The sequence below is a fragment of the Nesoenas mayeri genome, assembly GCF_963082525.1.
Source record: "Nesoenas mayeri genome assembly, chromosome: 4".
NCBI classification, from domain to species: Eukaryota; Metazoa; Chordata; class Aves; order Columbiformes; family Columbidae; genus Nesoenas; species Nesoenas mayeri.
In genome coordinates this window covers 51,694,985-51,722,984 of record NC_137540.1, presented here as the reverse complement: position 1 = coordinate 51,722,984, position 28,000 = coordinate 51,694,985, and the positions used below count along the sequence as shown (strand labels likewise).

Genomic DNA, 28,000 nt, shown 5'->3' with positions numbered 1-28,000 from the left:
TACTCTTCCTTTCCTGAGAAGTTATATCAAATAGCCAATGCCAAGCTAAATCACATCAGAGAAGAGAATCGCAGCATATTTTAGCAAGTCTCTAGTCCAACCTCCTGCTCAAATGGATGGTCAGCTATGAGGTCAGACCAGGTTATAGGGCCTTGATCCAGATGAGTCTTGAAAAGCTCCAAAGGTGCACAATGCATGCAGCATCACTGCACAGCCTGTTCCAATGCCTGACTGCCTCAATGGTGGAAATGTTTTTTCCTTTTATCAAGGAACTCGTAAACCTATTAAGCTTGAAAGCTGAGAACATCATATGACTACCACATGTAACATTTAGTAGTCTTAATTTATTGATCCACAGGCTAATACCGTACTCTTTCTTACATAGAAATCACGGCAATCCAACCTTAACTAGCTGTAATTATCCAGTAACTTGCAATACTCTTGCTATGATTCCTTGATAATATAGTAAATAGCCTTAACCACTGTTGTTTTCACTGTTATAAATTTATTTAATTGGGTAAACAAATGACTGAGAGCTAACTGCTGCTAGAAATCAAGGTGGACTTTGGTAAAATGTCAATTTCTGTATTGCTAGAACTCTAACATACCCACAGGATAAGGAAGATGCTAAACAAGTGCAGTTTATTGCCAGTCACAGAGATTATAAGAACTAAATTTTCCAAACCAACAGTCTAAATTTAAATTCGTTTATCCCTGCTGCTTGCCTGGTACTCAAAGTGCAGATGGAAATTCTCACTGAACTTCTCTGGATTTTCTGAAAATACATTCAAGATTGCAAGCATTGATCTGGAGGTCAATTTTAGGCTTATATAATTCTCAAATGTGATTTGTTACATGGTTCACTAAAAAACATAACTACTTTTGCTAGTAGTCTCACTGTTGATGATAGAGCACAACCCTGATTCCTAAAACATGTATTTAAATAGTAAAAAAAACCACCACCAACAACAAAATAGTGCATCTTCTCAAACTTCAGAATATTTTTACCATTTTCAGAGAGAGTAGCTAAGTGACCCCCAAAGTTCCCTTGTATATTTTATGCATCATAGACATGACAGTATGGAAAGGCTTGAATATAGTCAGATCATTAATATTAATTATAAATAAGACATTTTTTCCGGTGTATTTCCTTCCAGGTTACCAATTGCTCATAACAGGTGCATTTTCCCCTCCATATTTTGCAGCCAAATGTAAAGAATATTCAGATTAACTGTATTAAATTGAAGATTACTATTAAGTTTGCATCGCTTCAGCAGCATGGTCACAGAAACACAAATAACGTGCCCTGGGACTGAATAAATATTATTTAGATGCAGCTCTTGCCTTACTCGTGTCTTTGACCAGAAACCACTTGCTTTTCCTGGATAAAAATAACTCAAGGCGTTACTTCTCATGTATTTTATTTTACAAGAATTAATTGAATTTTGGAAAAACACTGCACTGTGAATTATTGCCCTGGTATTTTGAGGCCCTGACACAGACCTGTGATTATGACACCTGGCCAAGAGGGTCCTTGGAGGATGCAGCTCTTGGCTTATTTGCTGGTACTCACAGAAAGCAGGCATGGCCACCACAGTGCCAGGCCCCAAGGGGACACCAGCAGCTGTACTGGCCCTGACCCACCTCTTGGGCACCTCCAACCCTGCCCAGGACCCCATTTCAGCCCATTCACCCAGGGCCAGCCATCCCCTGAAGATGTGGACTCACACAGGCTGTGCAGCTTTTATTCATCACATCCACAGCAACGGGATTTAGGAAGAAAGCACTGCCAGAAGTCAGTCACCAGGGATCTGATTAGACAGGCAGCATTTAACCTAATCTCCTCTACCACAAGCACATTCTTCTTCCTGTAATTAAATGTGATCACAGACGCAATTATTTAGGGGCATAATTCCACCAATTCAGACACTGAACTGCTTCAGCTGCAGGTGGAAAAGGTAAATAGTGAAAAGACAGGAACGAAAATGTGAGCATTGTTATGACTGGAGACTAGATTACGAGGCAGCTAAAAGTCATAGGAAGATATAGACTTAGCAGGTTATGAGATAAAACTTTAAAAATTTCAGTAGTCCTCAAAATATCACATAGTGAATAACAAACATTTCTGAGAAGTTTGCCTCTGCTTTACTAAATAATTACAGGATTATTTTGAAGCCAAAAGATGTTGCTATCTGTTACTCCAGATGTTTTTTGGGTAGCAAAAACACATAGATTTTGTCTATTTCTGTCTATGACATTTAGAAACATTACATTCATTTTTCACATCCCCAGAGACAGACCAACAGTGTGAAGAAATGTCATGGGAAAAAGAAAATTATCAGAACTTTATATTTGCAAGCTATGACAACATTAAAAAAGGTAAATAATCACAGGTTTCTGAGGGATTGCTTAAAGAGAAAATTAAAGTCTATGGGTGCTGGAAAAGTAAAAATTCCAAGCAGGATAGTGAATTACAGTGGTCTTAGTTATATTCCTCATGTAATTTTGGTTTACACTTCTTAATATGATAAAGCTTATCTACACATACAGATGCTGACAGTTCCTGCTCTGAAGAAGAATTGGTGCTTTGAATGGGTTAGTCACTCGGAAAGGTAGGTGTGGGATTTGAAGCCAAACTTTTGGAAGAGAGCAGACACAACCTTACTTGAATAATGGTCCCGTTCTATCTTGCATCACAAATAGCTGAATTATTGTGATATTTTTTTTCCCCTAAAGTCCACATAGCTTCAGCAATATTGATCACACTTATATAAGGTTGTGTATTGGTATTTTTAGGAGGACGGAGTGAGTGATATTTATATTCCCAGGTACTGGAAAGTGACAAAAATAGGTGGAAAGGCAAGAGTAGCCATGCCTCTGCTTTGTTTCAGATCAGCTCAAAAGCCACAGTACGCATTAACAACATAAATAGTAACAGCTGTCTGAAGAGAACAATACTGAGAAGTGACTGGCTATAAATGGGTGACTACAAAAGAAAGGGAAAGAATATGTGTTTATTAAGAAAAACTAGCAAAAACTGTTGTTTAGATTTCGTCTTTCTCTACTATATTATCTACACATTACTCTGATTAAATTGTTGGCACTCTATCTTATTGATTTATTTTATCTGCCTTCTAAACCTTTTGTAGTTTATTTTGATATTATTTCATATTCATGGGTTTCAATGAGAATGAAAGAATTGTCGATTAAGAAGCAGAAGCATTAGACAGTACTTCTCCATACACAAAATAGATATTTGTCATTACTCTCAAAGTTTTCCAGATATGGTGGTTTTAATGGGGATTTGACTAATAGACAGGAAAAAAAAATCTGGTTCAATTAACTGCTAGTACAAGGTTATGCAAGTAACTGTTTTGCACACGATTTATTTATATAATCATGTATATATGCAATTTGTGGCTTTTTTTCTTCCTACTATTTAAAAACTGTAAAGAGCTCCACAGATACCTCAGAAATGTATATAATATTCACTGATAAAAAGCCTTTGGAAAGATGGTACACTTTTAAAAACTTCTGTGGAATACTCTGACATAGTTGTAATCCTTATAGGAACCTCTGAACATCTACTTTAAATAAAATATAAAGGAGTTTCACAAGTAACGTAAGTTGCAGGAGACTGTTTACAACAAAATGTGTCAGGAGTCCCTGAGCAGTGACTCAACTCTCTTTGGGAATATTTGTTAATGTTACTAAAGGGAAAAACTCAGTAAGGATGAAAGAGAAAAGATAAAAATGCATCTCGAGGTTATTGCTCTTTGTTTATATAAAAAATAAAATATACTGACTGATTTCATTTCTGAATCACCTCTTTCTGCTAATGCAAAGAGAACCTCTCTGTATGTATTAAGTGTAATACAATCGAACGTACGCTAAGGAAAGACCTAGAATATTTAATTTCATTAATAAAAGTCAATGATGGTGTTGATTTCTCTCCTCAGTTTCTCAGCCCACCCCTTCTCCCCCCAAAGACATGTACAGCATATCTACTTCATTATTTTTGCCATGTGTACTTGCACTTGTGACTGAGTTGTCTCTGGATTGAGTTACTCACAGTATTTTTTTAAAAGCTGTTGTAGTATTCCCTTCTTAAGTAGTACTATTTTTTTTTTTTTCCTTATTCCATAAGCTACTCTAGTTTTCTTTATTCACTAAGTGATGTCATTGGAGCAGAAAACAGGTCAGGCACAGGGTACACAGCTTGAGCAGTGCAGAGCAAACCTGACACATACAGCCTGGAGGCAGTGGCCCCTCGCTCTGCTCCCCATTTGCTCAGAGCCCCTGCCACAGGGTTCAGGTACATGAGGAGCAATGAGAAAGGGAACAACTAAATTTTGATTCAGCTGCTCTCAGCTGCAAAATGTTGATGAAGGAGTCATTGCTCCATCTGTAACTGGGAGCAGTCCTGATGCTGCTTACAGCCAGGCAGGCCCCATGGGGCAAAGAACGGGTAAACATGCTGCTCCTTAGCTCTAAATCCTGTCTTGAGCAACTTTGAGGAAGACAGTTTCAAGATAGAAGTCATTCCACAAAGAAGAAATAATATTTGCATAAATGTTTTTAAAGCATTGTATTGATCTTTTTGCTAGAAACGTGAAACTCTAATTAACAGCACTGGGATTTTTACATATGTGTGGTGAAGACCTGAAAATATTTAGAGATGTGACGTTTTCTTAAATGTCTTCTAAAGCTAAGGTGTCAAAATGTTACAAACATGATAAGTTTTGTTACCATCATCTTATACAATGTAACCAAAACGGAATGCAATTAGTTTCCACAAGTGTCATGAAAATTACAAAGCATCACTGCTTACCTCCTGCCAGGATTATGTGTATTAATACTGTTAATAGAAACAATTAGGACACCAAATAGGCAGTCAGGTAGTTTGAAGTTCACTTTTACGTGAAAGACTAGCCCAAGACTATTTGCTGCTTCATTTCCAGTGAAGGTCTGTCTTGCAGCTGGGAATAGGACTTGAGTGTTTCACACAGTTAGTTCCTATTTATATGATTAATTCCATATAGGTCAATTAAAAAAAATCACTGAGTAGCCCTGAATTTATATGAGGCTAAAGCTAAATGTGCAATGCACATTACTGGTTTAAAAATAAAAAATACAAATCATACAAAACATTTTAATAAAAGTACTTAAACTCTACTGAGAATTATAATTTCATTTTAGACATAGCACTTTCTTCTCCTAACATTTAGTCAATATATGAATTTTAAGTACAGTATAAATTACCTCTTCTCAAAAAGACCATGCAGTTTTACCAAGCTGGAGTGAACAAACTCCCTAGGAAATCCATCATGAAGCATTTGATTTGCTAAACCAAAATGAAATTTGCCTAGTAATTTTTTAAGGGTTTTCCACTGGACTTCCAGTGGCTCAGTTTATAAAAGAGCCATGATTTGAGAGTGCCGTTAGTACTTCACCTGCTTTAAGAAATAAAGGCCTTGTGAGCAGAAATGTAATAAAATCATCCTAGAATATAAAAATAACATCTGCTTGCCAGGTTAGAATGTTAGCCAGTATAGTAACTTCAACAATTTTTCAATAATTATGCCTATTCAACCAACTACCAACCTAATAATCAGTCTGTGGAGTGAAAAAGCCCTACAGACATGACCTTGCTCAACCTAACTCTGTAACAGACTTCTTACACAACTCTGGCAGAAGAGCAATCCAAAACTAGAGAAAGAAAATCAGAGGGAAAGTCCAGAACATGGTGGTGCTATTCACTTCTCCTGCAGTGTCACCCAGGATATGCCCAGTTGCTGGGACAAGATTGGGCAATGCTGAGCTGGCTGCAAGCTACATGGTGCACCACAATGATTTCAAGCAGCCCAGGACCAGAGAGGTATGAGATGGATGCATGCCACCTTACACACTTTCCTTCTTTGCCCAACTAGGTATTTGCCTCACCAAAGATGTCACCCTTAAACTAATAACACACCAAAACATGACCGATTACTTCTTATCCAGAAGAAGGCTATGAAGTTGTTGAAGGGTTTGGATGGCAAGTCGTATGAGGAACGTCTGAAGTCACTTGGTTTGTTCAGCCTGGTGAAGAGGAGACTAAGAGCAGACCTCGTCACGGTCTACAGCTTCCTCACAAGGGGAGGAGGAAGGACAGGCACTGATCTCTTCTCTCTTGTGACCAATGACAGATTCCAAGGGAATGGCAGGAAGAAGTGCCAGGGGAGGTTTAGGAAAAGGTTCTTCACTCAGAGGGTGGTGGAGCACTGGAACAGGCTCCCCAGGGAGGTGTCACAGCCACAAGCCTGATACTATTCAAGAAGAGACTAGACAACAGCCTCAGACTCATGGTGTGAACTGTGGGCTTGTCATATGCAGGGACAGGAGTTGGACATCATGATCCTTGTGGGTCTCTTCCGACTCAGGACATTCTATGATTAATTCTATGATTCTGTGATCACTTTGTTCGGGCCATGCTGCTGTTGTGGTCAACCAAGAAGAGTTTTTGCCACTTCATAGCATATGCCATAGCACATTACTTCTGACGTGTGAGAGCTGCCTGAGCAGTGCTTCATTTCTGGAGATCTACATTCAAAGGCAGAACTGTGGCAGAAAGAGGATAATGTGAGAATCAATGAACTCCCTCTCAGTGCAATGCTTAGTCAATTTTTGCTGGCCACTCGAATTCTCCCCATAGTATAACAAATTTAGTATTTGCTGCAAAGGAGAAAAGCATTAGTGAAACACTAGCCATATCATACTGAGAAAGCAAATACATTGCAAAATGTATTTTATTAGCAATAACGTTTTAATTTTAAATCGTGCCTGGAATTGTAGTTTGTGGAGAAGTTTTTGCACATAAATTCTGTGCTTTAACAGTACATAACTGGAAGTTCATGTTGACAATGAAGAAAAAAATAAAATATGATTTGCTCATCCTACTGTGGAAAAGTAAATATTTCCCTGCAACTACTGTCATAAATCCATAGAAATGTATAAAGTGATCTGACACCAAGGAGCAGTTTTTCTGCAAGATATTAAAAATCCAGCAAAGTCAGCTTCTCCAACACTGTTACTTTATTCCCAAGTAATCCACAAGAACTACAAGTCTGGGATAATATCAAAACTAGTATGTTTCCATTTCTCAACATCAGAACTAACAGATGTTTGTATCAAGGTGCTTATTGCTTATCTAGTATTGATCTTGGTAGATAATATCCATACTAGTTCATTTTCTCAGTTAATCTCTAATTTTACTTGTAAAATAATGTACAACAGTTCCAGTCCCCAGCTCCAAATATTAAAGTGGCTCTACAGTACTTAAAAATATAATTTTATTGTAATAAGAGCAGAAACTGGATATGAAGATTAAAATCTGATCACAAATCATTGTACTGAGTCTTGCATATTTCTATTGAATGTCAGAAAAAAAATCGAAAGGTTCCTGGCACAGCTGTTTACTGCAGCAGTGTCTTTACACCAGCTGTAGAAGAATGCAAGTTATTTTCATTATTTATTTATTAAAAAGCCTAATTTGTTCAATCTTCTTTTTACTTTCACATTTTAAAATCTTTATCAAATAGAGTTCTTTTGCTGAAATAATGACTACAATCAGAATACCGGTTTCATCACACATTATGTCAAGTGGTGGCATAAGAAAGATATTCTTATATCAGTAATTTATGACTGTGCAGTTTGATTCATCCCTTTCTGTCGGGGACATATATTTTGGAAAAATGACAAGAGTAGTCTATTATTATTATTTTTTTTAAACTGGGTTAGAGTTGAATTGGAAGCATAAGGCAGAATATCCTGAAGTCTTATGTCAGTTGTTCAAAGTCACAGGACTGCCTACAGCATCTCTCTTCAGGGCTCTTTCCTCAATAGTCCTGCCAGAAACAACATTCCTAGATCTTGATACTATCAGAAATCTGAAGCTTTTCTACATTCTACTTATGATATTGATTTAATCCTTCATGTCAGCCTGTACCACCAAAAATCTGTACCCTAATCTTTGAGGCTCTGGTTCAAGCTCAAAGTAAATTGTCTAGCTTTACGTTAAAAAAAAGCACAGACACACTTCATGCAGCAAAAAATCCACCAAATCCACCAAATAAGCAGTGATGGCATTCACAGGGTAACTAACACCTCAAAGTATTTTACATACATGTTTGTTCCCCATGTTTCAGGTGTAACCTTCTGTTTTATTTTCCTTTTTATTGCAAAGACACAAACAATGTCAGGTTTTGTTGTTGTTGTTATGGATGGGGGTTTTTAAGAACTTGATGGTGTGATATTGTTTAGGTTCAGATTTTCAGTTTGTTTTCTGGTGGTGTTTGGTTTGATTGTTTTTCAAAATACCATATTATTTCCTTGAAGTTCATTGCTTCCAACTGCTTATTCCCCACTGATTACAAAATTATTATCACTTGTTTATGACAATTTCCACAGCAACCAATATAATCTCAGAGTGCTGTGACTTCAAGTGGAAAATAAGCACCATAAATTCATGAAAATGCCACCTACTACATACAAAAACAAGAGACAAGGAAACAGAAATTGTCACATGTGAAACAGGAGTGCTGAAATAGAATACACGTCAAAGTTTTTTCATTAAACATTGCTGCATTCTTCTTACAATAAACATGTCAGTTCAGCACAGAAAGCTTCCAGCTGAGCACCATGCTCTCAACACCCGTAAGTCAGATTGCATAGCAGATGTTAAATATAAAATCCATTAAGACCAATTAGATTCTACAGAAGAAAAAAAAATAGTAATAGCATGCACAGGCAATCCTGCATTACACAACAGTACTGAGAGATACAGTGAACCACAAGAAAAAGGCAAAAGGTGTAAATTGCACCCTTTCCTCACAAAAAGACCAGCTAACAGAAGGTCTGTTGCATTGCCTGCAGTCACACAAAGCAAGGTCTCCTGGTTTCTGGTCTCCTGTCTCCAATTAGAAGCAACTTTTGTGGAAACTGTCACATATTGCACACTAACAGGTGTTAATCAGTGGTGCTCTGTGGTGGCCTGAAACCAAGCAGCAAAAGAGTTCGAGCCTCTTTTCGAAAGTGTATATTCATTTCATGCTGTATTATCTGACCCAAGTCATCCTTACCTGTACTAAGGTGGGAGCTTCAACAGCACAGAGCCAAGCTATTGGAAAAAAAACTTTGTGATACACTCTGGTAGAGACTCTTCAGTGCCATATTAAAAGGTACTCCTTTTATTGATGATTAAGAGACAGGATTTGCAATGGACACATGGAACAGATCTGTGAGTGCTGTTCAGGACTAAGCTACCAATGCAAGGTGCGAATTAAATTCTGGCTGTGTAGTAACTGTGTAGACAAATGAAGCTGTCATTGCATACATGATAGCCTGCACACCAGTATGGGCAAATAACCTAATGTTTTTAACAGGAATTACACACAAAGAAGGAAAGTCTCTTTCTGTACTTGTCAGAACATGTTGCCAAAGGCTGAAGCATTATTTCCTGGTAAGCAGTTTCAAGCAACTTCTGGGTCTCCAATTAGAATTAATCTGCATCAGCTAATCTATCCCTAGATATTAAGCAATTCATAAATTAATTAAATATATGTGTAGTATCCAAGGTGAATTTCATCTGCCTAAATGTTTAAGAATATGAAGTAATTTCCTTTTTTTTTTAAAAAAAAAAGTGATAGATGGTAATTTCAACTCAAAATGCCTACCAAAGTTTGAGAGATAGTAGAAACATACTTGAAATCTGTTCCACAAACCATAGATTAAACCCTTAGCCTTCAAACATTCCTCAATAGCTCTCGGTGAGAAACTCATTCAGGTATTCATGAGCTAAGGAAATGGGCAGAATGTATAAATCCTTATGTATTTTTCCAATCACTTCGCTATCTACCATTACTAGAAAACAGACTTGTCCACAGGTCCTCAGAAGAAATGGTGAAAGAGAAGTTTATGTGACTGCTATGGAATCACAGATGAACAACTAATACAGTTGCTGGTTGCAGATGTTCATGTTGTGAACAAATGCAAATGCAGCTAGAGTGGAATGTAAAACTAGGTTTCTTAAGTCTCAGGTGCTGGCCAAAAATCCCAAAGTTCTTTTTGTCTGTAAGGTACAGTCCAGGGTTGGACATACTTCATGAGAGCTCTTAAAATCAGCAACCTCCCAATCAAAACTGCCTCCTTTCTGGGGTTCATGGGGACATGTGGCAAAGAACAAATTGAAAAGTGACTGTTCTTCTCTCAGTGTATTAGGCTCTGTTCGTGAGTGAGGAAGGAACACGGTCCTGGCTAATGCTGTTGGAGACTCCACCCTGATCACTCTCCTCACCCCTTGTGCAGAGCACTAAGACTTCCAAGGTTTGCTCTTCCTTTGATGGATTATTGTGCAGCAGTCCAGCAAAGTAATAGCAAGCATCCAGTCCATCCAGGGCATTTAATAATAATAAAGTATTGTTTCATCAACGGTCTCCATCAATTAGACATGTATTCAGTTTAAAAAAAAATAAACAAAAACCAAACAAACAAGCAGACACACACAAAAAACAACATTCAAAAATCTAAAGCATTACTTCAGGCATTGTGTTTTGCTTGTTTCTCTTCCAATTTCACTGATTTTTTAAGTTTTGTTTCCATGTTGCTATATTTCAGAAAAACCTATCTAATCATACTCAAATGTATAAAATTGTTAAACAAAAAGTTGCTAAATGCATAACAAATAACCAAAATTAAAATATGCTCCCCGTCTTTCCAGCCTACTTTAATCTCAGCCATTTTTTGCAAACAAACAAACAAACCAACAAAAACAAAGAAACAAAAAACCACCCCCCAAAAATAGGCAAAACCACAAATTTTCAGTTAACTGTAGCAATCTAAGTAATTAACTGTTTTACTTTTCACAACATCATAAGCTGAAAGACTCAAAATCAAACCAAAAATCATTATGTACAGCATCCAATCCATCCCTGGCACTATTCCATGTAAATCAGTGGTATTACACCAGGGATTAATTTGGAACACTGATCTGAATTAGAGCACTGTTCTATACAGCAACCTCATCATAACACATTAAAAAAAAATTAGGAGCATCTTATAAGCATCACATATGCACACAAATAATTATGCACCTAAAAATCTATTTGTGAGCAAGGAGAACAGGCTACTTCACAGTCTTGATAATAAAAATGAAGTTTTTTACTATTTTGAAAATTATACCTCCATTTTTCTCTGAAAGGAGATTTAATAGTCATGTAAAATACTTGATAGAAGTCCACCCAGAAGAATGTAGAGCTCCTCTACACCTCAGTTTTTACATTTCCTAATGAAATATGACCGGTCATAGGCTATGCAATGAGTCTTCAAAAGCTGGTTTAATATAATTTTGAAGATTGACTTGAAGTACTTAAGCCTGCTCAGCAAAGGTTGGTCACCACCTATAATATACATCAATGTAAACTATTTAATTTCTCCTCTGAGAAGAAAACCGTTCACATTTCCCTCCTCTATTAAATACTGTACCTAGGTCCAGTTTTGTACACAAAACAGGTTGTTTCTGTGCAGTTGCCCTACTGGTGAAGTTAGTTAGAGGCTGCATCTCCCACCTCACCACAGAGGCAGGCAGATGCTCTACCAAAGCATCCCTCCTGCGCTCAGGGAGCGTGAGACCACGCAGAAGCAGAAGTGAGTGGAAAACATTTTTCTCTTCCACAGGCTTACCCTGCTCTCAAACACGTCTGTAACATTTAAGGCTGCCTCTACCTTTCAAAGACAGCTTTCTGCCAAGAGCTGGTGTTCCCCCTCCAGCTGCAGATTCATTACCTGAAACCAGTGCCCAGCCAGTGCCTTACATACTTTGCCAGATTGAAACTCATTCGTCATCGCTCAATTTTCCTATTTACGAGTGACCTGAAACCCTTAAGGCTATCCACAGCCAACTAGCAGAGTTGCTTATGAGCGGCGTACTGACTAGGGAGTGGTTTATTTTCTTTTTTTTTTCTTTTTTTTTTTCCTCTCCTGGGAACCAGACTGTTTTTTGCTCCCCGGTAAGTTTACTGTGCCCTTGCTGCCCCTTCCCTCACGGTGACCGTGCCCAGGCGCAGTGCATTCACTTCGGAAGGAAAAGCAGTGATAAAATATTAAAACCCTTCCTTGCTCCGGGCTCCGCCGTTGCAACCTCCGCACCGCCTCGCTGGTAGGGAGCGCCGCAGCCCTGCGCGGCGGAGCCAGTGCGGCGCCCGCACCCCCGCCCGGCCAGCGGCTCTGGGACGCCCCGGCATCGGTGCGACGCCCCACTGGGGGACCCCGACACGGGGCAGGCGGGGAGCTGGTCCTTCCCGGGGCACACTCGGCAGCAAAATGTGGGGCCAGCCCCGATTGCTCCAAGGAGTGCGGGGAGTTGCTCTCCCGCAGCGCTCCGGACGGGGCATTAGGCAACCCTATCCCGCAATGCACAAAATACAATTTGAATTGTGGCGGTGACAGCGCCGAATGAGAGAGGAACGGGGACAGCCCCAGTTTCTCTCGAGCTACGTGTTGCTTTGGGACACCAAAGCTTGAGTGTGGGGGGTGCAGATGTACTTTTAAGTGCACACTGCCATGCTCTCCCCGGGGATGAGGGGGGGCGGCAGGAACGCGGGCAACACTTACTGAAGAAGATGTACTCGGTGTAGCTGCTCCAAATCTTGTCGTCCCTGTACTGGTTGATGAAGGCGGCGGTGCCGGTGGAGTTACAAGCCACCATGTGGAAGCCCGCCTCAGAGAGCCGGTCGAAAGCTTGCTCCAGGTAGGTGAATTTGAGGTAGAAGCGGGAGGTGTACTTCTCAGGGGGGCGGTCAGGGTCGCGGCTCTCGTTGAGGGTCTCGCCGAAGACCTCCTTGGCCAGGGCGATCCTGCCGCACACCATGATGCGGGCGACGCGGCGGAACTTGGCGTCCGCCTGGTTGTCCCGCACCGTGGTGTAGGAGCCGCGGTAGCCCACGGTGAGGAAGCCCGAGCGCTTGTCCAGCGCCGCCCGCTGCAGGCGGTCGCTGCTGCCCTGCGAGTTGCTGTCCTCCAGGTCGCTCTGGCAGCCCTCGTCGTTGAGCGAGCTCTGCTTCGTGACCTTGGGCGAGAGCAGCTTCACCAGGTCGCCCAACTGGAAGTACTCGGCCTCCCGCAGGAGCCGCTCCTTCTCGGGGAAGTGCTCGGGCAGCGCCAGCTGCTTGTCCCGCAAGTAATCCAGCACATACCTGAAGAGGAAGCCGTCGCGGTCGATGAAGAAGCGCGCCCGGCTGTCCCTGGGCAACTGCCGGGCCGCCGCCGGGCCGCCCCGGCCGGGGGAGAACATGGTAGCCAGCGTGCTGTCCGGGACGCTGAGCAGCGTGGAGTGCCTCGTCACGTACACCTGGCCCCCCACGTTCAGCTCCACGACCTCGGGAAACGGCGAGCTCGACGGCCCCGATACCATGTCGCTGATGGGCAGGATGCTGCCGCCCGCCTCCTTCAAAGCCATGGTTGCGAGCGGGCGGCAGCGAAGGAGGGTTTCCCTCCTAAAAAAGGCGGCCTCCCTCCCCTCTACCCACCCCACCCCTCCTTCTCCTCCTCCTCCTTCCACCGGCGCCCCCGGAAGCGCCTGGACGGAGCCGCTGTTCCCACCACCCTCCGGCACGGCGGCGGGCGGCACGGCCCCGAGGCGCGGCGCCGGCCCTCACCTGCCCCGCGGCGCCCTCTCGCTGCCCAGGCAGTGGGACGAGCTGCGCTGAGCTGGGGGCTATGGGTTGGCTTGGGTTGGGCTGGGCTGGATCGGACCGGTCCGAGCGCTGTCCCTGCCCCACCTCGACCAGCTCCGCCAAGCCGGGGGGGGGTGGGGGCGCGGGGACCTGCAGCCGCGCTGGCCTCAAAGCCGAGCGGCCGCCGGAGCCGGCTGCCACTTGGCAAAGCGCTGCCGCGCTGCCAGCCTCGGACCGGGGAAGAGCCAAGCCCCTACCGCGGCTCCTCCCCTCGTCTCGGCTGGGTGGCTGTTTTGGTTCGCTTTGGATTGCCTCCCCCCCCACCACCCCCCCCCGCCCCCCCCGCCCTGCCTTTAAAAACCTGCCAGCTTCCCCCAGGTCCCCCTGCCTCCTTCACACTGTAGCTCCGGTCAGCACTTGCAGAGTGCTAGAATGGTGGTCGTCCTGCCAAGAGCAGCATCCAGGAGGATGCATATGACAGCATTTTTCATCATCTTCCCTATATCAGCATGCCTTTATCATGACAGAAGGGGGGGAATTTAATTTAACCAGAGTTCAGCTGTGGTGGTGGTACAAATCTAACAGGCCCTGATGGGACACAAGTGCTGTACGTGATGTCCTGCTGCTTCGCTGGGGCATGGCACACTGGGCTCTTGATTTTCAGAGAAGCTTTATGTGCTCTCTAGCTTGACAATGGAACTGGGGTGATTCAGAGCAGAAGAGCAAGTCAGCTGCCATTAGAATGCAGATGCCAGACACAGATTTTGATTTGGAACATGTTAGTGCCTGAAATCTTGGTTATGTAGCAACTGCATTTGTACTCTTAGCATTATATTTTTAAATTTTTATTTATTTGTTTTTAGGCGGAGCTGCAAGTCACCTGCATCCAGATTTCTGATGCATGTACTTTCAGGCTGTGCTGCTGGAATGTGTTAGAGCACAGACTTGTGCCCATGTGTTGGAAGAGAGATGTATAATTGCTCTTGCCAGTAGAACTCGTGGTTTCAACCTGGCTGCACTTCTCTGACTACCAGTTCCAGTGACTCTGTTATGCTGATGGTTCATGCATGGGAACACTTTAGCTTTCGTTTTTATGATCCCTTAAAGTTAAGGTTTAAACCCTTAATTGTGCTACATAGAGACAGACTTATTTTTCATGTAAACAATGTCACTTCATGCCTGCGGGTAAAAGACATCAGTTAGCAGGCAAGTCCTGTTACGGTGTTACCTCCTTAGTAGTGTGCAGTGATTAAGAAAGTTTCCTTCATTGGTCATCCAAAGCTTAGTCACATTCTTTAAAGCACTCATGTAGGCTTCTCACTTTTAAAGCAGTCTGGAGAAGAGAAGGCTCTGGGGAGACCTTATTGCAGCCTTTCGGGTTTAAAAAGAGCCTATAAGAAAGATGGGGACAGACTTTTTAGAAGGGTATGTTATGACAAGACAAGGGGTAATGGTTTTGAACTAAAGGAGGGGAGATTCAGGCTGGACATGAGGAAGAAATTTTTTACAATGAGGGTGGTAAAATACTGAAACATTACCCAGATACATGGTGGATGCCCCATCCCTGGAGCAATTCAAGGCCAAGCTGGACAGGGCTCTGAGCAACCTGCTCTAGTTAAAGATGTCCCTGATTGTTGCATTCCAACCCAAAATATTCTGTGATTCTGTGATTCTATGAAAGCAGTAACACAGGCATCTCTACTGCACTTCATCCCACCTATCTTAGACACCTCTTTCAAGGTGGGATGAATCTGTCTATGGTGCTGCCTTCTTCCCCCTATTTGCTATAGACAAACTCTAAATCTATGTTTAGAGAGAACTTCTAGCTTTTACATGGCTTATGCAAGAGGAAGAATAACCACCACCCACTCATTGGGTTGGGAGTGTTGGAAAGAAAGAGCAAAGACTTCTAGAAAACTAGATATGTTGTGCTTCAAACACAAGGATTTTGTTGAAGTGAAAGAACTTGTAACAGTAAACAAATGTGCAGAAAACATTTCTGCAGTGCTCCTTCTTGACCACTCACTGAAACTGATTAATAGTTTTGAAAATCAGGAGGTGTGTAAGAAACCAAGCAAAATTCTCTCTCTTTCCTTGGTTATTTTGTTTGAAATGCTCTTAAAGGTCAGAAAAACAATTCAAACTGCTAGGCACCAAGAAAGCAGTTGTTTATTGGCCATTTTGTGATATATTTCTTTAGGCTCAAATCCTTAAGGGACGAGAGGAAACAGTATTCATTGTCTTGTTCTTGCCTGCAGGGGATATTGTTTCTCCTGAGGATTCAGCTGAAATATTTCTGCTGTTTTCTAAGAGGACAGATTTCACATCCACACTCTTCTGTGTAATACAGAATAATAGTTTGCCCAAGTCTAAGACAACTCATGCCAGAGCACTGCATCGCTGTGACACTGCAGCACCGCACTGATGAGCAGTACTGAGCTTCTGCCATACCCAGTGCAGTGCCATTAGCAAGGGGACAATTGCATTTCTTTCTCAATTTCAGAAGCCTACGGTTACAGCAGAACTGTATGTTTATGTAAAACCTTCTCTCTAGTGACTTGCGTTTGTAAGGATATGTAATCTATGGATATGTAGCTTGATGAATGTTAGAGTGAGGTCATTTACCATACAGGATTGCTCAAGTTTGGCAGGTTGCACAGAAGTCATGCATAAAATAAGTGTTAACTTATTACTCAGGGAAAGAAGGAATTTCTTTTCAGGATTATCAGGGAAAGAATGGAGAATCAGTGCTTCATCCTTTCTAGGCTCAACAGCCATCACATGAAGCACTTGAAAAATCCTTATACCAAATGCTTGCAGTCAATTTTATATTAAGCCCCTGTATATTGCCTCTTATTTGGTTAGCTTGTGTTTCCTCTGGATAAATATATGCCAGGCCAAACAATATCTTTGTCTGAGTTGATGAAAAAGCTCATATAAACTCCAAAGGTAAGTTTTCATGAGAACAGGCAGAGAGAACATATTTGTGCTCTGTGGGGTAAGAAGCATCTTCTTACATGCTTACATTATGTGTAGTGCAACAGCATTCTACAGTGCCATTTGAGTGAAGTCTAAGGCCAGTACAATGGAAACAAGTAAATCTGCAAGTACATCAGTGAATATCCTTAAGCTTCAGATATGCTAGAGCTTTTGATGCTTAAAGCAGAGAAAAAAAAATGCAGGTGAAAATATGCCATGATCTGTTTCTTTATCTGTGGGAATGTTTTGCGATACAGCTGAAGACTTCATGTAAGGGAGAATTTCTTTTGGAGATTCCCTTAGGGAGGCATGCTGGTGCAAGCAGCGGGCAGCAATTCTCACCAGCCCCCTTGGAAACAGCCTAGCGGGGCACAAGCAGGACATGTTCCTCAGCAAAAAAAACTTCTTTTCACTGTAGTCCTTCTTGCCCTGGAGTTATTCAGTGTGCTTGTATGACCACGCTACACGATAAATCTAGATTTATCTGAGAAGATCATGCTGAGGAAGGGGGAACAGCAGAAAGGAGGTTCAGGAAGATCATCCAGACCACATCATGTAGATCAAACAGGTCATCCTTATGAAAAATTCATGTAGATAAAAGTATGCATTTTCTGCTTCTCAGACTGACCAGTTCTGAAATTAAAATTAGGATATCAGGAATTAAAGACATTTACTTGGGTCAGTCAGGTTTTGAACTGATATACCTGGCAAAAAGTAATTTTTTTACATTTTAAAAATGTTTAATTAATCTCTTGTGAAATCACATTTAGTAAAACCTGTTAAATAAAATGTTTAGGGTTTCTGAGAAGGAGAGAGGTGGAAGTGAGAGTTTTCTTCACAAGAGACTTGTTTTAAAGATATACTTCAGCATTAATTAAAAAAAAAAAAAAAAAAAAAAAAAAAAAGTGGTCACTAATACAATCCAGGGTAATTCCTGCCATTACAGTCTTATTGTTTAATGTTATTGGATAACATGAAATGAAGGAAACATAACTACCTTTCAAATTAAATTGTAAAATACTTCTTATTTCTCTACTGAAAATGATAAATAAAGTAGAGGATAACATGCAGGAGAAAAAAAGCAACACTGAAAGTGGACACTTAATTGGAACTTCTCAGAGAATGATGAACATTCAGTAATCCTATCAAGTCAATAAATTAGGTGAATTTTATAGTAAGGAGAAGATTCTCAGTGAAGTCAAAGGGAATTGTTCCTTTGTCCTGAATTGCAGGATCAGGCAGCAAGAGCACTTCATCATGCAGAAGTTGTTCCAGGCGATTACTATGAGCAGGTCTGCAATTATTACAGATATCACCTAATAAGCATTTAAGATGATTATGTTGTCTTTCAAAAAGTCATTAGCCAAAAACTGACATTAAAATTGTAGACAAGAGTGTGACAAACTGACAGCAGAATCATATTTCTAACACTGCTGTACTCTGGTTCAATAAGCCAGTCTTGGCCACTTTCACAATTCTCTCCTCCTTATGCTTGTCATTTTTGTCATTTTCCCATTTACAATATTTTCCAGTTAAGAGTTCTTAGATCTTACTTGTTCCTTTACATCTTATTCTCTGTTGGCCACAAGGCATCATTCCAAAGAAACAGCTTTTCTAGAGACTCTAGTTTGTCAATTTTCCATCCACCTAACAATGGTCATTTCAATATATATGTTATGTTTGTTCCATATTAGCTCTTCTCCATACAATATTTTCCTCCTAGTCCTCAAATTCGCCTCTTTTCAACCTCTAAAGTTTCTAACACTTCAGTATTTCAAAATGATTGGAACTCTGTCCTACAAGAATTTAGAGATGTTTTTGTAATTTATGTAATTAATTAATTCTCAGAGTTAAACAGAAGCACTCATACATGTAAAGTTAATGCTGTGGGAATTTGTACATTCAAGACCTAAACAACATTGCATACATTTAGATGAGTATTATAGATTATTTAGTTGCACTGCTGGGGCTGAAATGAGAAGAAACTAGCCTGCATGCTTGATATTGAGAATGTGGGAACTTTCTCCTTTACGGTGCACAGTAACTCGTTGCTCTAATTGAAGTTGCATTTGAAACATAGCAAGTAGTTATTAAAGTTTCACAGGTGATGCATTTTCAGGAAAAAGGGTTTGATGACAAGTTTTGTCAGTCGAGTTAATCAAGAAATAATTTAGCAAGTTTTGCTTCCCAAGGACTGGAAGTTTTGGTCCCTAATAGCTAATGTGTACCTTTTCTGACAGTATTTCAGGAAGTTACCACTGTGAAGGCAGCTCTGTCATATTGTGGCTGAAGGGATTTCTTTGAATTGATCACAGCAACAGCTGCATTAGCTTTACCTGATGAGTTCTTCAGGTCTAACGTAGTTTATGAAAGTCAAAATAAAGCTTTCATATTGTAGCTGTTTGGCATATTCCCTACACTATGCTACAATACCAAAGCAAAACCAAAATAACAACTGCAGGAATTATAAGCCAGTCTAGCTTTATTAAAACATTTCAATTATATTATTTTGTTGAAACACGCATAAGAATAATTTGATATTTTATGTTGTTGGATTTGTTCCATGAAGAATGCACAATTTCTTTTTCATAATTAAGATTGGCACTCTGAATTAACATTCCCAAAGTACTTAGGCTCATAGTTCATTTTCAGAGCAGAAATGCATCTTCTATGTGAATTTACACTAACCTAAATCTAACTAAATTCTAACTTCGGTGTAGCAAACTCTACATTTAGCACATCCTGCATATTAACACCCCCATAGCAAGAATCTGTTAGCTTTCTCTTAATTGGGCCTAATAGTTTGAACAGTTATGCAAGTGTATCCTGAATATGACAATGACATTTTTCTCACTTTTCGCAGTGTAGGCTGCACTTAGCATTTGAATGTACTATTTTTTCCTTCTTCATTCATTTATCTTTTTAAAAAACATCTTTTAAATGTGGATCAATGTGAAGTGATCTCCATAGAAGTACTGCACATTGATGTTCCGCTCAGCTGCTCATTTCTTTCTTATTCTCAAGCAGCAATTTCCCAGAGCCTGCTAAAATCAGCAGCCCAACAGAATAAGCACATATATCTGATACCATATTGTTTCTTTATAGTGAAGTTAGGTTATATTTCATTAGCACCTGGCTCTTGAAAGTTAAGAATGTAATATGGTCACTTGCTATAGCAACAGATTCCATGAAACTATGCTCCTTTTTATTGTAATTGGAACAAGGAATCTCATATTCTCTCGCCACGGCTTGTTTATGAACCCAAGCAGAATCAAATGCAGAAACATCAGGTACTGCTAGCACATCCATGTGGTCGTACATACATGTGCTGGAGCAGCTGCAGTCTGACTGTAACTGTTGTGTCAATAAAGATTTTGATTTTTACTGTATTTTGATAGATCCTATGTAATCACAGCTCCCTTCACCTTCAGGTTGTGTTTGTGGCATTCAGGAGTTCTGATAAGTAGGCACTTAATATCTGAGTGGGTATATATCTACAGTCTAGCATACAGAAATTAGTGCAGCAGTGTTTATTTCAGGAACTCCCTACAGTAGTACAAATTATGGGTCCATTAAACTCAGTATAGATTTTTCCTGTTTGCTATAGTTTATCTAATATTGAAATGGACTATTATAATGATCTTTTCCTTCTTCATTAAGGGAGAAAAAATATCAAACAAATCATAATAGACTTTTTTTTTTTTTCTATATAAGATTACACTTGAGTCTTCAAATGCACAAAACCAAGAAATGTCTCGTTTCTGGTAATATCCTAACATGCTATATTGTACGTCTACATTTCTGTTGGCTGAGTGAAAAAGGAAGAGGGAATGTCGGGCATGGTTTTGATTCTGCAAAACACTTATGGCCAGATCTATAATAGGATATATAATACAAGAACCTAACCTGACTCACTGAAATTAATATGAGTGGAATGCCTAAACAGGAGGTAAGTGCTTCAGTATAATTTTGGCACTGGATGCATAAACACTTCTGCAGTCTTTGAAGAGCCCCATTGGGTATGATAAGAGTACTGATCAATGTAAAAGTATTCACATGCAATGCAGGATTGGAGATTATACTAAGTCTTTGCTTCTATGTCTGTTATATTGACGTTTCATTAGTATGAAACAATATTTATATAGAGCATAAAATAATAATTCATAATGCTTTAGAGCTTACTGTCTACCCATTTCATTCTACAAGAGACAAAATAGCATAGTGAAATATGAACATTTGTTTGCAATTTCCATATATTTTTTTTCTTTGTGTATTTTATGTTTTCTTCCTGATGTTCCACTGAAGAACTAAATGTGAATGTAAAGACAGAATTTCCTGGTCATGCAGGGTCTGCATTCACAAAAGAAAGCTGCAGAAGGTATTATAATGATAAATTAATGATAGCTTTAAAAGAAAAAATTATGAAAATTACAAGGCTCCAAAGAATAGCACAGTAAATTAACACATGTGAATGAAAAAGTCAGTATTAAGTACTGATAACAATCTGCATTTGATTTTGCAGCCAATCAAATTGTTGCCACCATCAAACCAGTATTAATAAAACCTATAAAGGAAAAAATAATAAAGTAAAATTTGTAGTGGTGGACTGCCCAGGATTTAGTAATGGCTGCACCCCATGTCTAAGAAGACAATAAAAAAAAAAGTCAGTCTTTTCACAGCAGCTGCTAGGGGAAAATAGACAAGAACAAGCCCACGAACACACATGTATAAGAGGATGATAACACTGTAAAAGGCATATTTCAGTTGAAACACTGTAGCATGTTTTTTCCCTTGCTGTCATGTTGATTGTCCTGTGTTGTGATTGATGGACTAAGGATCAACCAAATTAACAGGTATATATTTATAAATATATATTACTTACATTAAAGTATGTGATGTAAAATACTGTTGATGATCTGTAAATAACTACTTCACCATTCCAGGACTTTATATCAAAGTAGGCAATTATGTTATATGTATAAGAAATTATAAGTCACTCAACTTCCCTGTCTACTGTGAATTGCTCCTTCAATTCCTTTGATTTAACATATTGAATAGGGGAGGAAAGAATTCTAGAAATTATCTGAGTGCTCAGGGTTTGTTTTTTTTTTGTATTCTATTGTTACATGTACATCTAATGATCAATAAGGTAGTATCTTATAGTCAGCTGAACCGATTCAAGCAAACCCAAATCTTTCCTGAATGTGGCTTCTCTAACAAATATGTACATAGAGAAGATGAAAACAAAAAGATAGATTAAGTGCTAGCAGGGAAATGTATTTTTGTGGTGGAAATGTGCTATATAAGAGATTAATGGGGAATTTATAGACATTAAAATACAATAATGTAAGCTCAATAATAAAAGACTTACAATATCTATATACAAATGGAAAGAAGTCTAACAAAGCAGCTAGGAAAATGAGAGAGCTAGTCATATGAAGAAAAGTAGGATATTATGGGCCTAACTTAAATCTGGCTTACTATTGCTTTAACTGGGCTATTAACAATAAAAGATATAGATTAGACTAAGCCAGCAGAAATGTGGAACAGAAAGGTTGTGAAATGGAAAGCCTGTGCCTTCCCTATAAGCAACAGACCTTAGGAATGAGATTGCTTTATTTGGGGCAGAGAACCTGGAGAAAGGTAAAATAATGTTGTAATACCAGCTTAAATCAGCCAGTAAATTCAATATGGAGAAGAGATGTTTGGGTTTTTCTTCCAGCTGGTCCACTCCATGCTGTGAGAAAAGGCAGAGGGGAGTCAAAGGGTTCCCTTCTGGATGTTTTCCCATGGCAGATGTTTGTACAGGCACCAATTTACTTGTTCCTTGAGCAAAGAACAGTGGCAACCTGGTCATTCCTAAGGCTGCAGTGTCATTCAGGGTAGAATTTGAATCAGTCCCAAAGAATAAACTAGTTACAAGAATATTCTCTACTGAGCCTTCTCCAGAAACAACAGCTCAAGTGTGAAATGACTGAGTAACTGAAAAGGCATATGGAAAGGTCAAGAGAGCTGTAGGAGTAATGGGAGATTTTCTTAACCTAGTCATAGATTTGAGATAATCAAGTGGAAGAAATGAAGCTGGTGGTATTTATGTATATATATATGCTATTTTCTAAATAATAAGTTTCGAAATAATTCCAGCACAAATACTGCTGAGAATGACAAAACCCAGAAATATGGAGAAGTAAGTATAAAGGATGTCAAGCATAAACCTGAAATTAAAAGAAAAAATAGATGTGAAACAGAGGTGTATCCTGTTAAACATCAAACAAGCGTGTTTCAGGAACTTATAATTACAATCCAATGGGCTGAGGTACTAGGGAATACAGAGATTTCAATATTATTATTGTGCACACTAAAGGTACTTTGTGCTTCAAGAAGGTAATAAATGTAATATAAACACCTGTACATAAAGCATTAATAAAATATTAACACAGAATTAAGAACATGGCCGACTAATTTTGGAGTTGACTAATAAACCTTATATTAACCTTGGTTTCAGATTTACAAAGTGCACTTCATACTGTAAATTATGAAACATCGTAGGTGTTGCTTATATTTCCATCTGCTGGAAATCAGGAATTGAAGTATCTTATTCCTAAAATTCACAAAACATTCAAATCTTCAAACTGACTTTTTAAAATGCTTTATTTATTTATTCTTTATGTATTTTGCAAATGCATCTTAGACCTGTATTGGGCATCCTGTGCTCTGTCAGCTCTCGGGGTCACCAAAAGTTGTTTAAGGTAAGCAGAATTAATGCTATGAGGTTGAAGTTTACTACATGGTAGTTCATGCCCCCTTGCAGGGGATGTTAATAAAAAAGTTGAAATCACTATCTTAGCTGAATATAACATTTATCATCTTCCACAAAACAGGTGTAAGTGGCCTATTTTTATAATCTCAGAGCTTTTTATAATGTAAAATTATCAAGTAAGGTCCTCAGTTACACTGTGGGATGTTTGCACCACTTGGGTAACGAAAGGTACTGTACCAACAACTGTGGGAACCCTATGCATAATTCAAAGTAGTCCAGAGGCTGTTTAAAGTCATGTGGTTTCCTACATTAACCTAAACTAACTTGGGTTCTCACGTGGTTTAGTGTGGTGCAACAAATTACTGAAAACACCTTTGCAACTGAAATGGAAGCAAAAATACCTTGGGTATAATTTTGTGGATTAATTTTTCAGACTGTGACCTGCATGAATACTTACATGCTTTTTCTTGGTCTAATTCCTATCTGTGAAGCTGATGACAGCTTTTGCTGGCACACACAAGAGCAACTTCACCTTTCCAAAGTGAATATCTTATTTCTAAGATGCATGATAGAAAAAGAGAATTGTGCTAAGGCACAAAAAAATAAAGAAGCATATTCTAAATATTTAGCCCAGAGAGACTGCATCACATGTTAATCAGAGGAGAATTTGGCCTACAAGGTCATGTTTATCTCCGGGAGAAAATGCATACCTTTTTCAGTAACGTTAAGCAAGGAATGAGTGTGGCCAAACTTTGCATGTGTGGAAGGAATATGGTCTCAACTGGTTTATTCATTCTTTAGGCATTATGCTGTAACATATAATTAGATTTCTGCTACACAGCTAATCATAGAAGTTGGTTTGAGATGAAATAGGAAGGCTGGCTTATATCCATACATTTTTACTGCATTAAAAGAAAATTTGTCGATAGTGTCAAATTCATACTCATAATATCTCTGGTTGAGAGTGTCCTACCTAGGAGCACATAACTCTACATTTTAATGGTGTCATGACCAAAGGACCAACACCTTTACATTTTTAGAAAGAGGTGAAGTCGAAATACCGTTGGTCTTCTTGAAAGTTTCCCAGTTTAGTTTTCTCATGTTTATGCTTAGTGTTACCTCTATTAGTTTAGTGATAATAGGCTCATGACATAGATCAGAACAGACACTGGCCAGAGGAGCCTACTCGTGAGGATAGGTAATAAATTATGTGGTGGACCATATCCATTCCTAATAGAGCAGTGTATCAGATGCATTTTTATACTGATGGGTAATAATGCTTCCTAAATAGCTGATTGAGACTATCTGGTCATTGGGAGGTTTATTTCTAGGGAAGAAAGTGATTGCTTTCAATAGCATGGAAATCACCTTGGAAGGACACACTTCTGTGTTCCACTGATCTATAAGAACAGTGCAGCGACAGAAAAGGAGAATGCAGTAGAACAGGACAGCAGAACAGAGATTTCTCTCTCAGAGACCTGAAAAGCAAAGAAATTGTATGAAAAACTAGCCTCCCTGAAATCATCTGCAAATCTCTCATTTAACCTGATAGGGTTTTGCCTAAGAATTCTAGAGTGTAACTCAACTCAAACTCTGATTAGAAGAAAAAAAAAAATCTAAGTAGAAAAAATCATAGTTCTTATAATGTTGAATAATAATCTGAAGACTTTAACCCTGATATGAACTAACTTGCTTTTCCATTCTCAGCCTTTTCTAGCCCAGTGCTGGCTTGAGAGGATTTGTTACACTTGGATGAAGTATGTGAGACAAAAAGCTCAATGAATCATGCAAAAGAGCAGTGAAAGTGCTAGGAGGTGCAGAGGAAAAGATTGTCTGTTAGAGCATTAAATAGAAGGGAGAAAGGAAAGGAATCATTTTTTGAACACATAAAAATATCACCTGAAACAAAAACCTCCAACTCTACAAAATATATTCTAGTGACGCTAGGGAAAACTGATCTTAAATGCTGTCTTTCCGTGTCTTGCTTTTATAGAGGCTTATATCTGATCTGTAGTTATTAATGATGAAATCCTCCCATGTCACGAACCAGTACTGGGCCTATCTACTCTTTAAATCTCACTTAAACTTTTCCAATAGGGTGTAAGCGAGACAATAAAATGCTGTGCACTATTGTGAATAATGCCATAGAACACATTTTCTAGTTTTCATAATGAGATTGAAATACAAGTCATTTTTTCTTCAAATGAGCAGAGAAATACTCTCAACGTGGGTCAACAATGACCCATTGTTTTGTTATCACCTGCATACTTTAGGCAAATATTTCATTTCATATTCAGTTGCTATACTGCATGGCTTGTTATATAGAGAGTTGTCTGAGTTAGGTTACATTTATATTCAAATGATAAGTCATGATTCATTTTTTAAAAGATCCTTTGATAGCACTAAATAGCCTGATTAGAAATATATCATTATGGTACATTATGTCAACCAAATCTTTATGAGGCAGCATTCAGACTGCCTTTAATGTTTATCTTCAGTGACGTCCAGAAACAGAGACTGAAGCCAAGCATGGTCATGCTGAGAATGGAAATTTGAGGAGTCTTTTTCATTGGTAATAAACACACCCAGCTGGGAGCACAGCTGCTAACCAAGGAACCAAAGCTCTAGCTTCCTGCTACCTGGCAGGGTCTAATTACAAAAAACACCTAGACTGGCTCTCAAAACTACAAATGCAGAGTCAGGATTAATTTAGGCATGGTCCAGAATGCTATCAACCAAAGACATCTAAAACAACAGCATATCACCAAGCAGTGGGGATATTTTAAACAGTAATATTAATCTAAAGAGCAATTAAATGAAACAAAAGTAATGTACTTCCATGGATATTTAATTTCAAAATCCTATTTGACCCAGTTTGCCCAATTTCCTTTTACAAAGCCATTTAGGAAAATAAACAAACAAAAAAAAACCACCCCAAACCAACCAACCAAACAAAAACAAAACAAAAAACAAACATGAAGAAATAAGAAAAATACAACCAAAAAACCAACCAAACAACAAAACAAACAAACAAACAGGCAATCTACATTCTCTTCATAAAAGTGGAAGTGTGGAACTTCAACATTTGTACAGAAAAATAGCCCTTTTCAGTCAATTTATTTAGCAGATTTAATTAAATAGCAATCTAGAAAATCAGATTAAAAGTACTACAGATATGTCCATCTTCCTTATTGCTGTTACAAAAACAAATGTTATGATAAACTAGGAAGCAAAATTGTCTTAGCTGTATTTAGGTATTCTTGTAAGTGCAGTGCAATTTCCTGAATTTTGAGAGATTTTAAGATAGTATAGGAAAAAGATTTTATAAAAAATAAAACCTGAATATAATTAGCCTTCAAAAGGTTTCCTTTGCTTTGTGTGCATCAATAACTATTTCTTTATTCATCTACCGGAAATGGCCAGACTCTGTCACCTGCTTTCCTCCACAGAAATGTGAACAATATTGATCAGGTATATTTTGTCAACAAATTTTGCCATCAGGCTTTCTATCTGGCAATTAAATCTCTATTTTGGTTAGCATTTGTCCTCCAGGTTTTTTGAGTAAATCATTCCAATTTATGTTTCCTCTTTCTGTCCATTTCTTCCTATCTTTTTAAATTTTTCCTAGTGCAGGATATAGCTTGCTGTAAACTCTTAAAAATAAAATGTGTAATTATTATACATATATTGTAGTGTATGAAAGAGAATCAACTTAAGTCCAAATATGGCACTTACAGATAATAATACAAACTGAATATATTCTGTCCAATGAGCAGACCCTGTGTGCATGTTTAGTATATCAGTAAAGTAAATAATTAATTAGCAAGTGATGAATGAATGTTGAAAGATTGTAACCTACAAGAGGATGCATGATATAATGCATAAGAAGATCCTTTCTGCATTTTCTCTGGTTCCTGCCTTACCTGTTCTCCAATTCCACACTTCTGTCTCCTGTCCCTCCTCCTTACTGTTTGACCCTCTTTAAGTTTCAAGGACCTTCCCCTTTTCTATGGGAGTGTTAGTAGACTTTCTGTAGGAGCAACAGGTGAAAATGTTATTTTTCCAGCTGCTTTGCTTCAAGAATTGGAGGAAATGTTTGTAAGAAGGGCAAGTCCTTCCTCTTCCTCAGTCTCTCCACCTCCTTTTGGACCTGCCTAGCAGGAGGAACCACAGAAGGACAGACAGTTTTCCTAGAAAAAATTAAGAAAACCCTCTTAGCGCAAACTATTGTTTCACAACATATGCATAGGAAGTCTGAGATGCCAAAACCTCCACAGAAACCTCCCAGTGCTCTTACTTTTGGAATCACTTTGTCTGGCACTTCACCAAAGAGTGAAGCATGCAAAATTTCATGGGAGGTGGGGAGATTTCTACTTTCTTCATCTCTTGAAGCGTTTTGATCACTCTTGAGTTCTTTAGCTTCAACAGTCTGCGGATTCATGGCTATGTGACAAAAATCTTGTCACACTGTTCCTCACAAGGGCAAGCCACCACATGACATGTTGCAATGTGTATCGTGTGCACTCTGTTCTTGTGCAGCTGCACAAGGACA

General features: G+C 39.2%; 1 protein-coding gene across 1 annotated transcript in view; it reads right to left on the bottom strand.

Moving 5' to 3' along the window:
• Positions 1-13,492, bottom strand: part of KCTD8 (potassium channel tetramerization domain containing 8) — a gene marked incomplete at both ends in the record, with an annotated part of 97,633 nt that extends 84,141 nt beyond the window's left edge. Inside the window, one exon of the mRNA XM_080343556.1 lies at positions 12,649-13,492. Coding sequence (XP_080199682.1) covers positions 12,649-13,492 — 844 coding nt within the window. The remainder of the gene's footprint in view (positions 1-12,648) is intronic.
• Between the last annotated feature and the right edge of the window lie 14,508 nt (positions 13,493-28,000).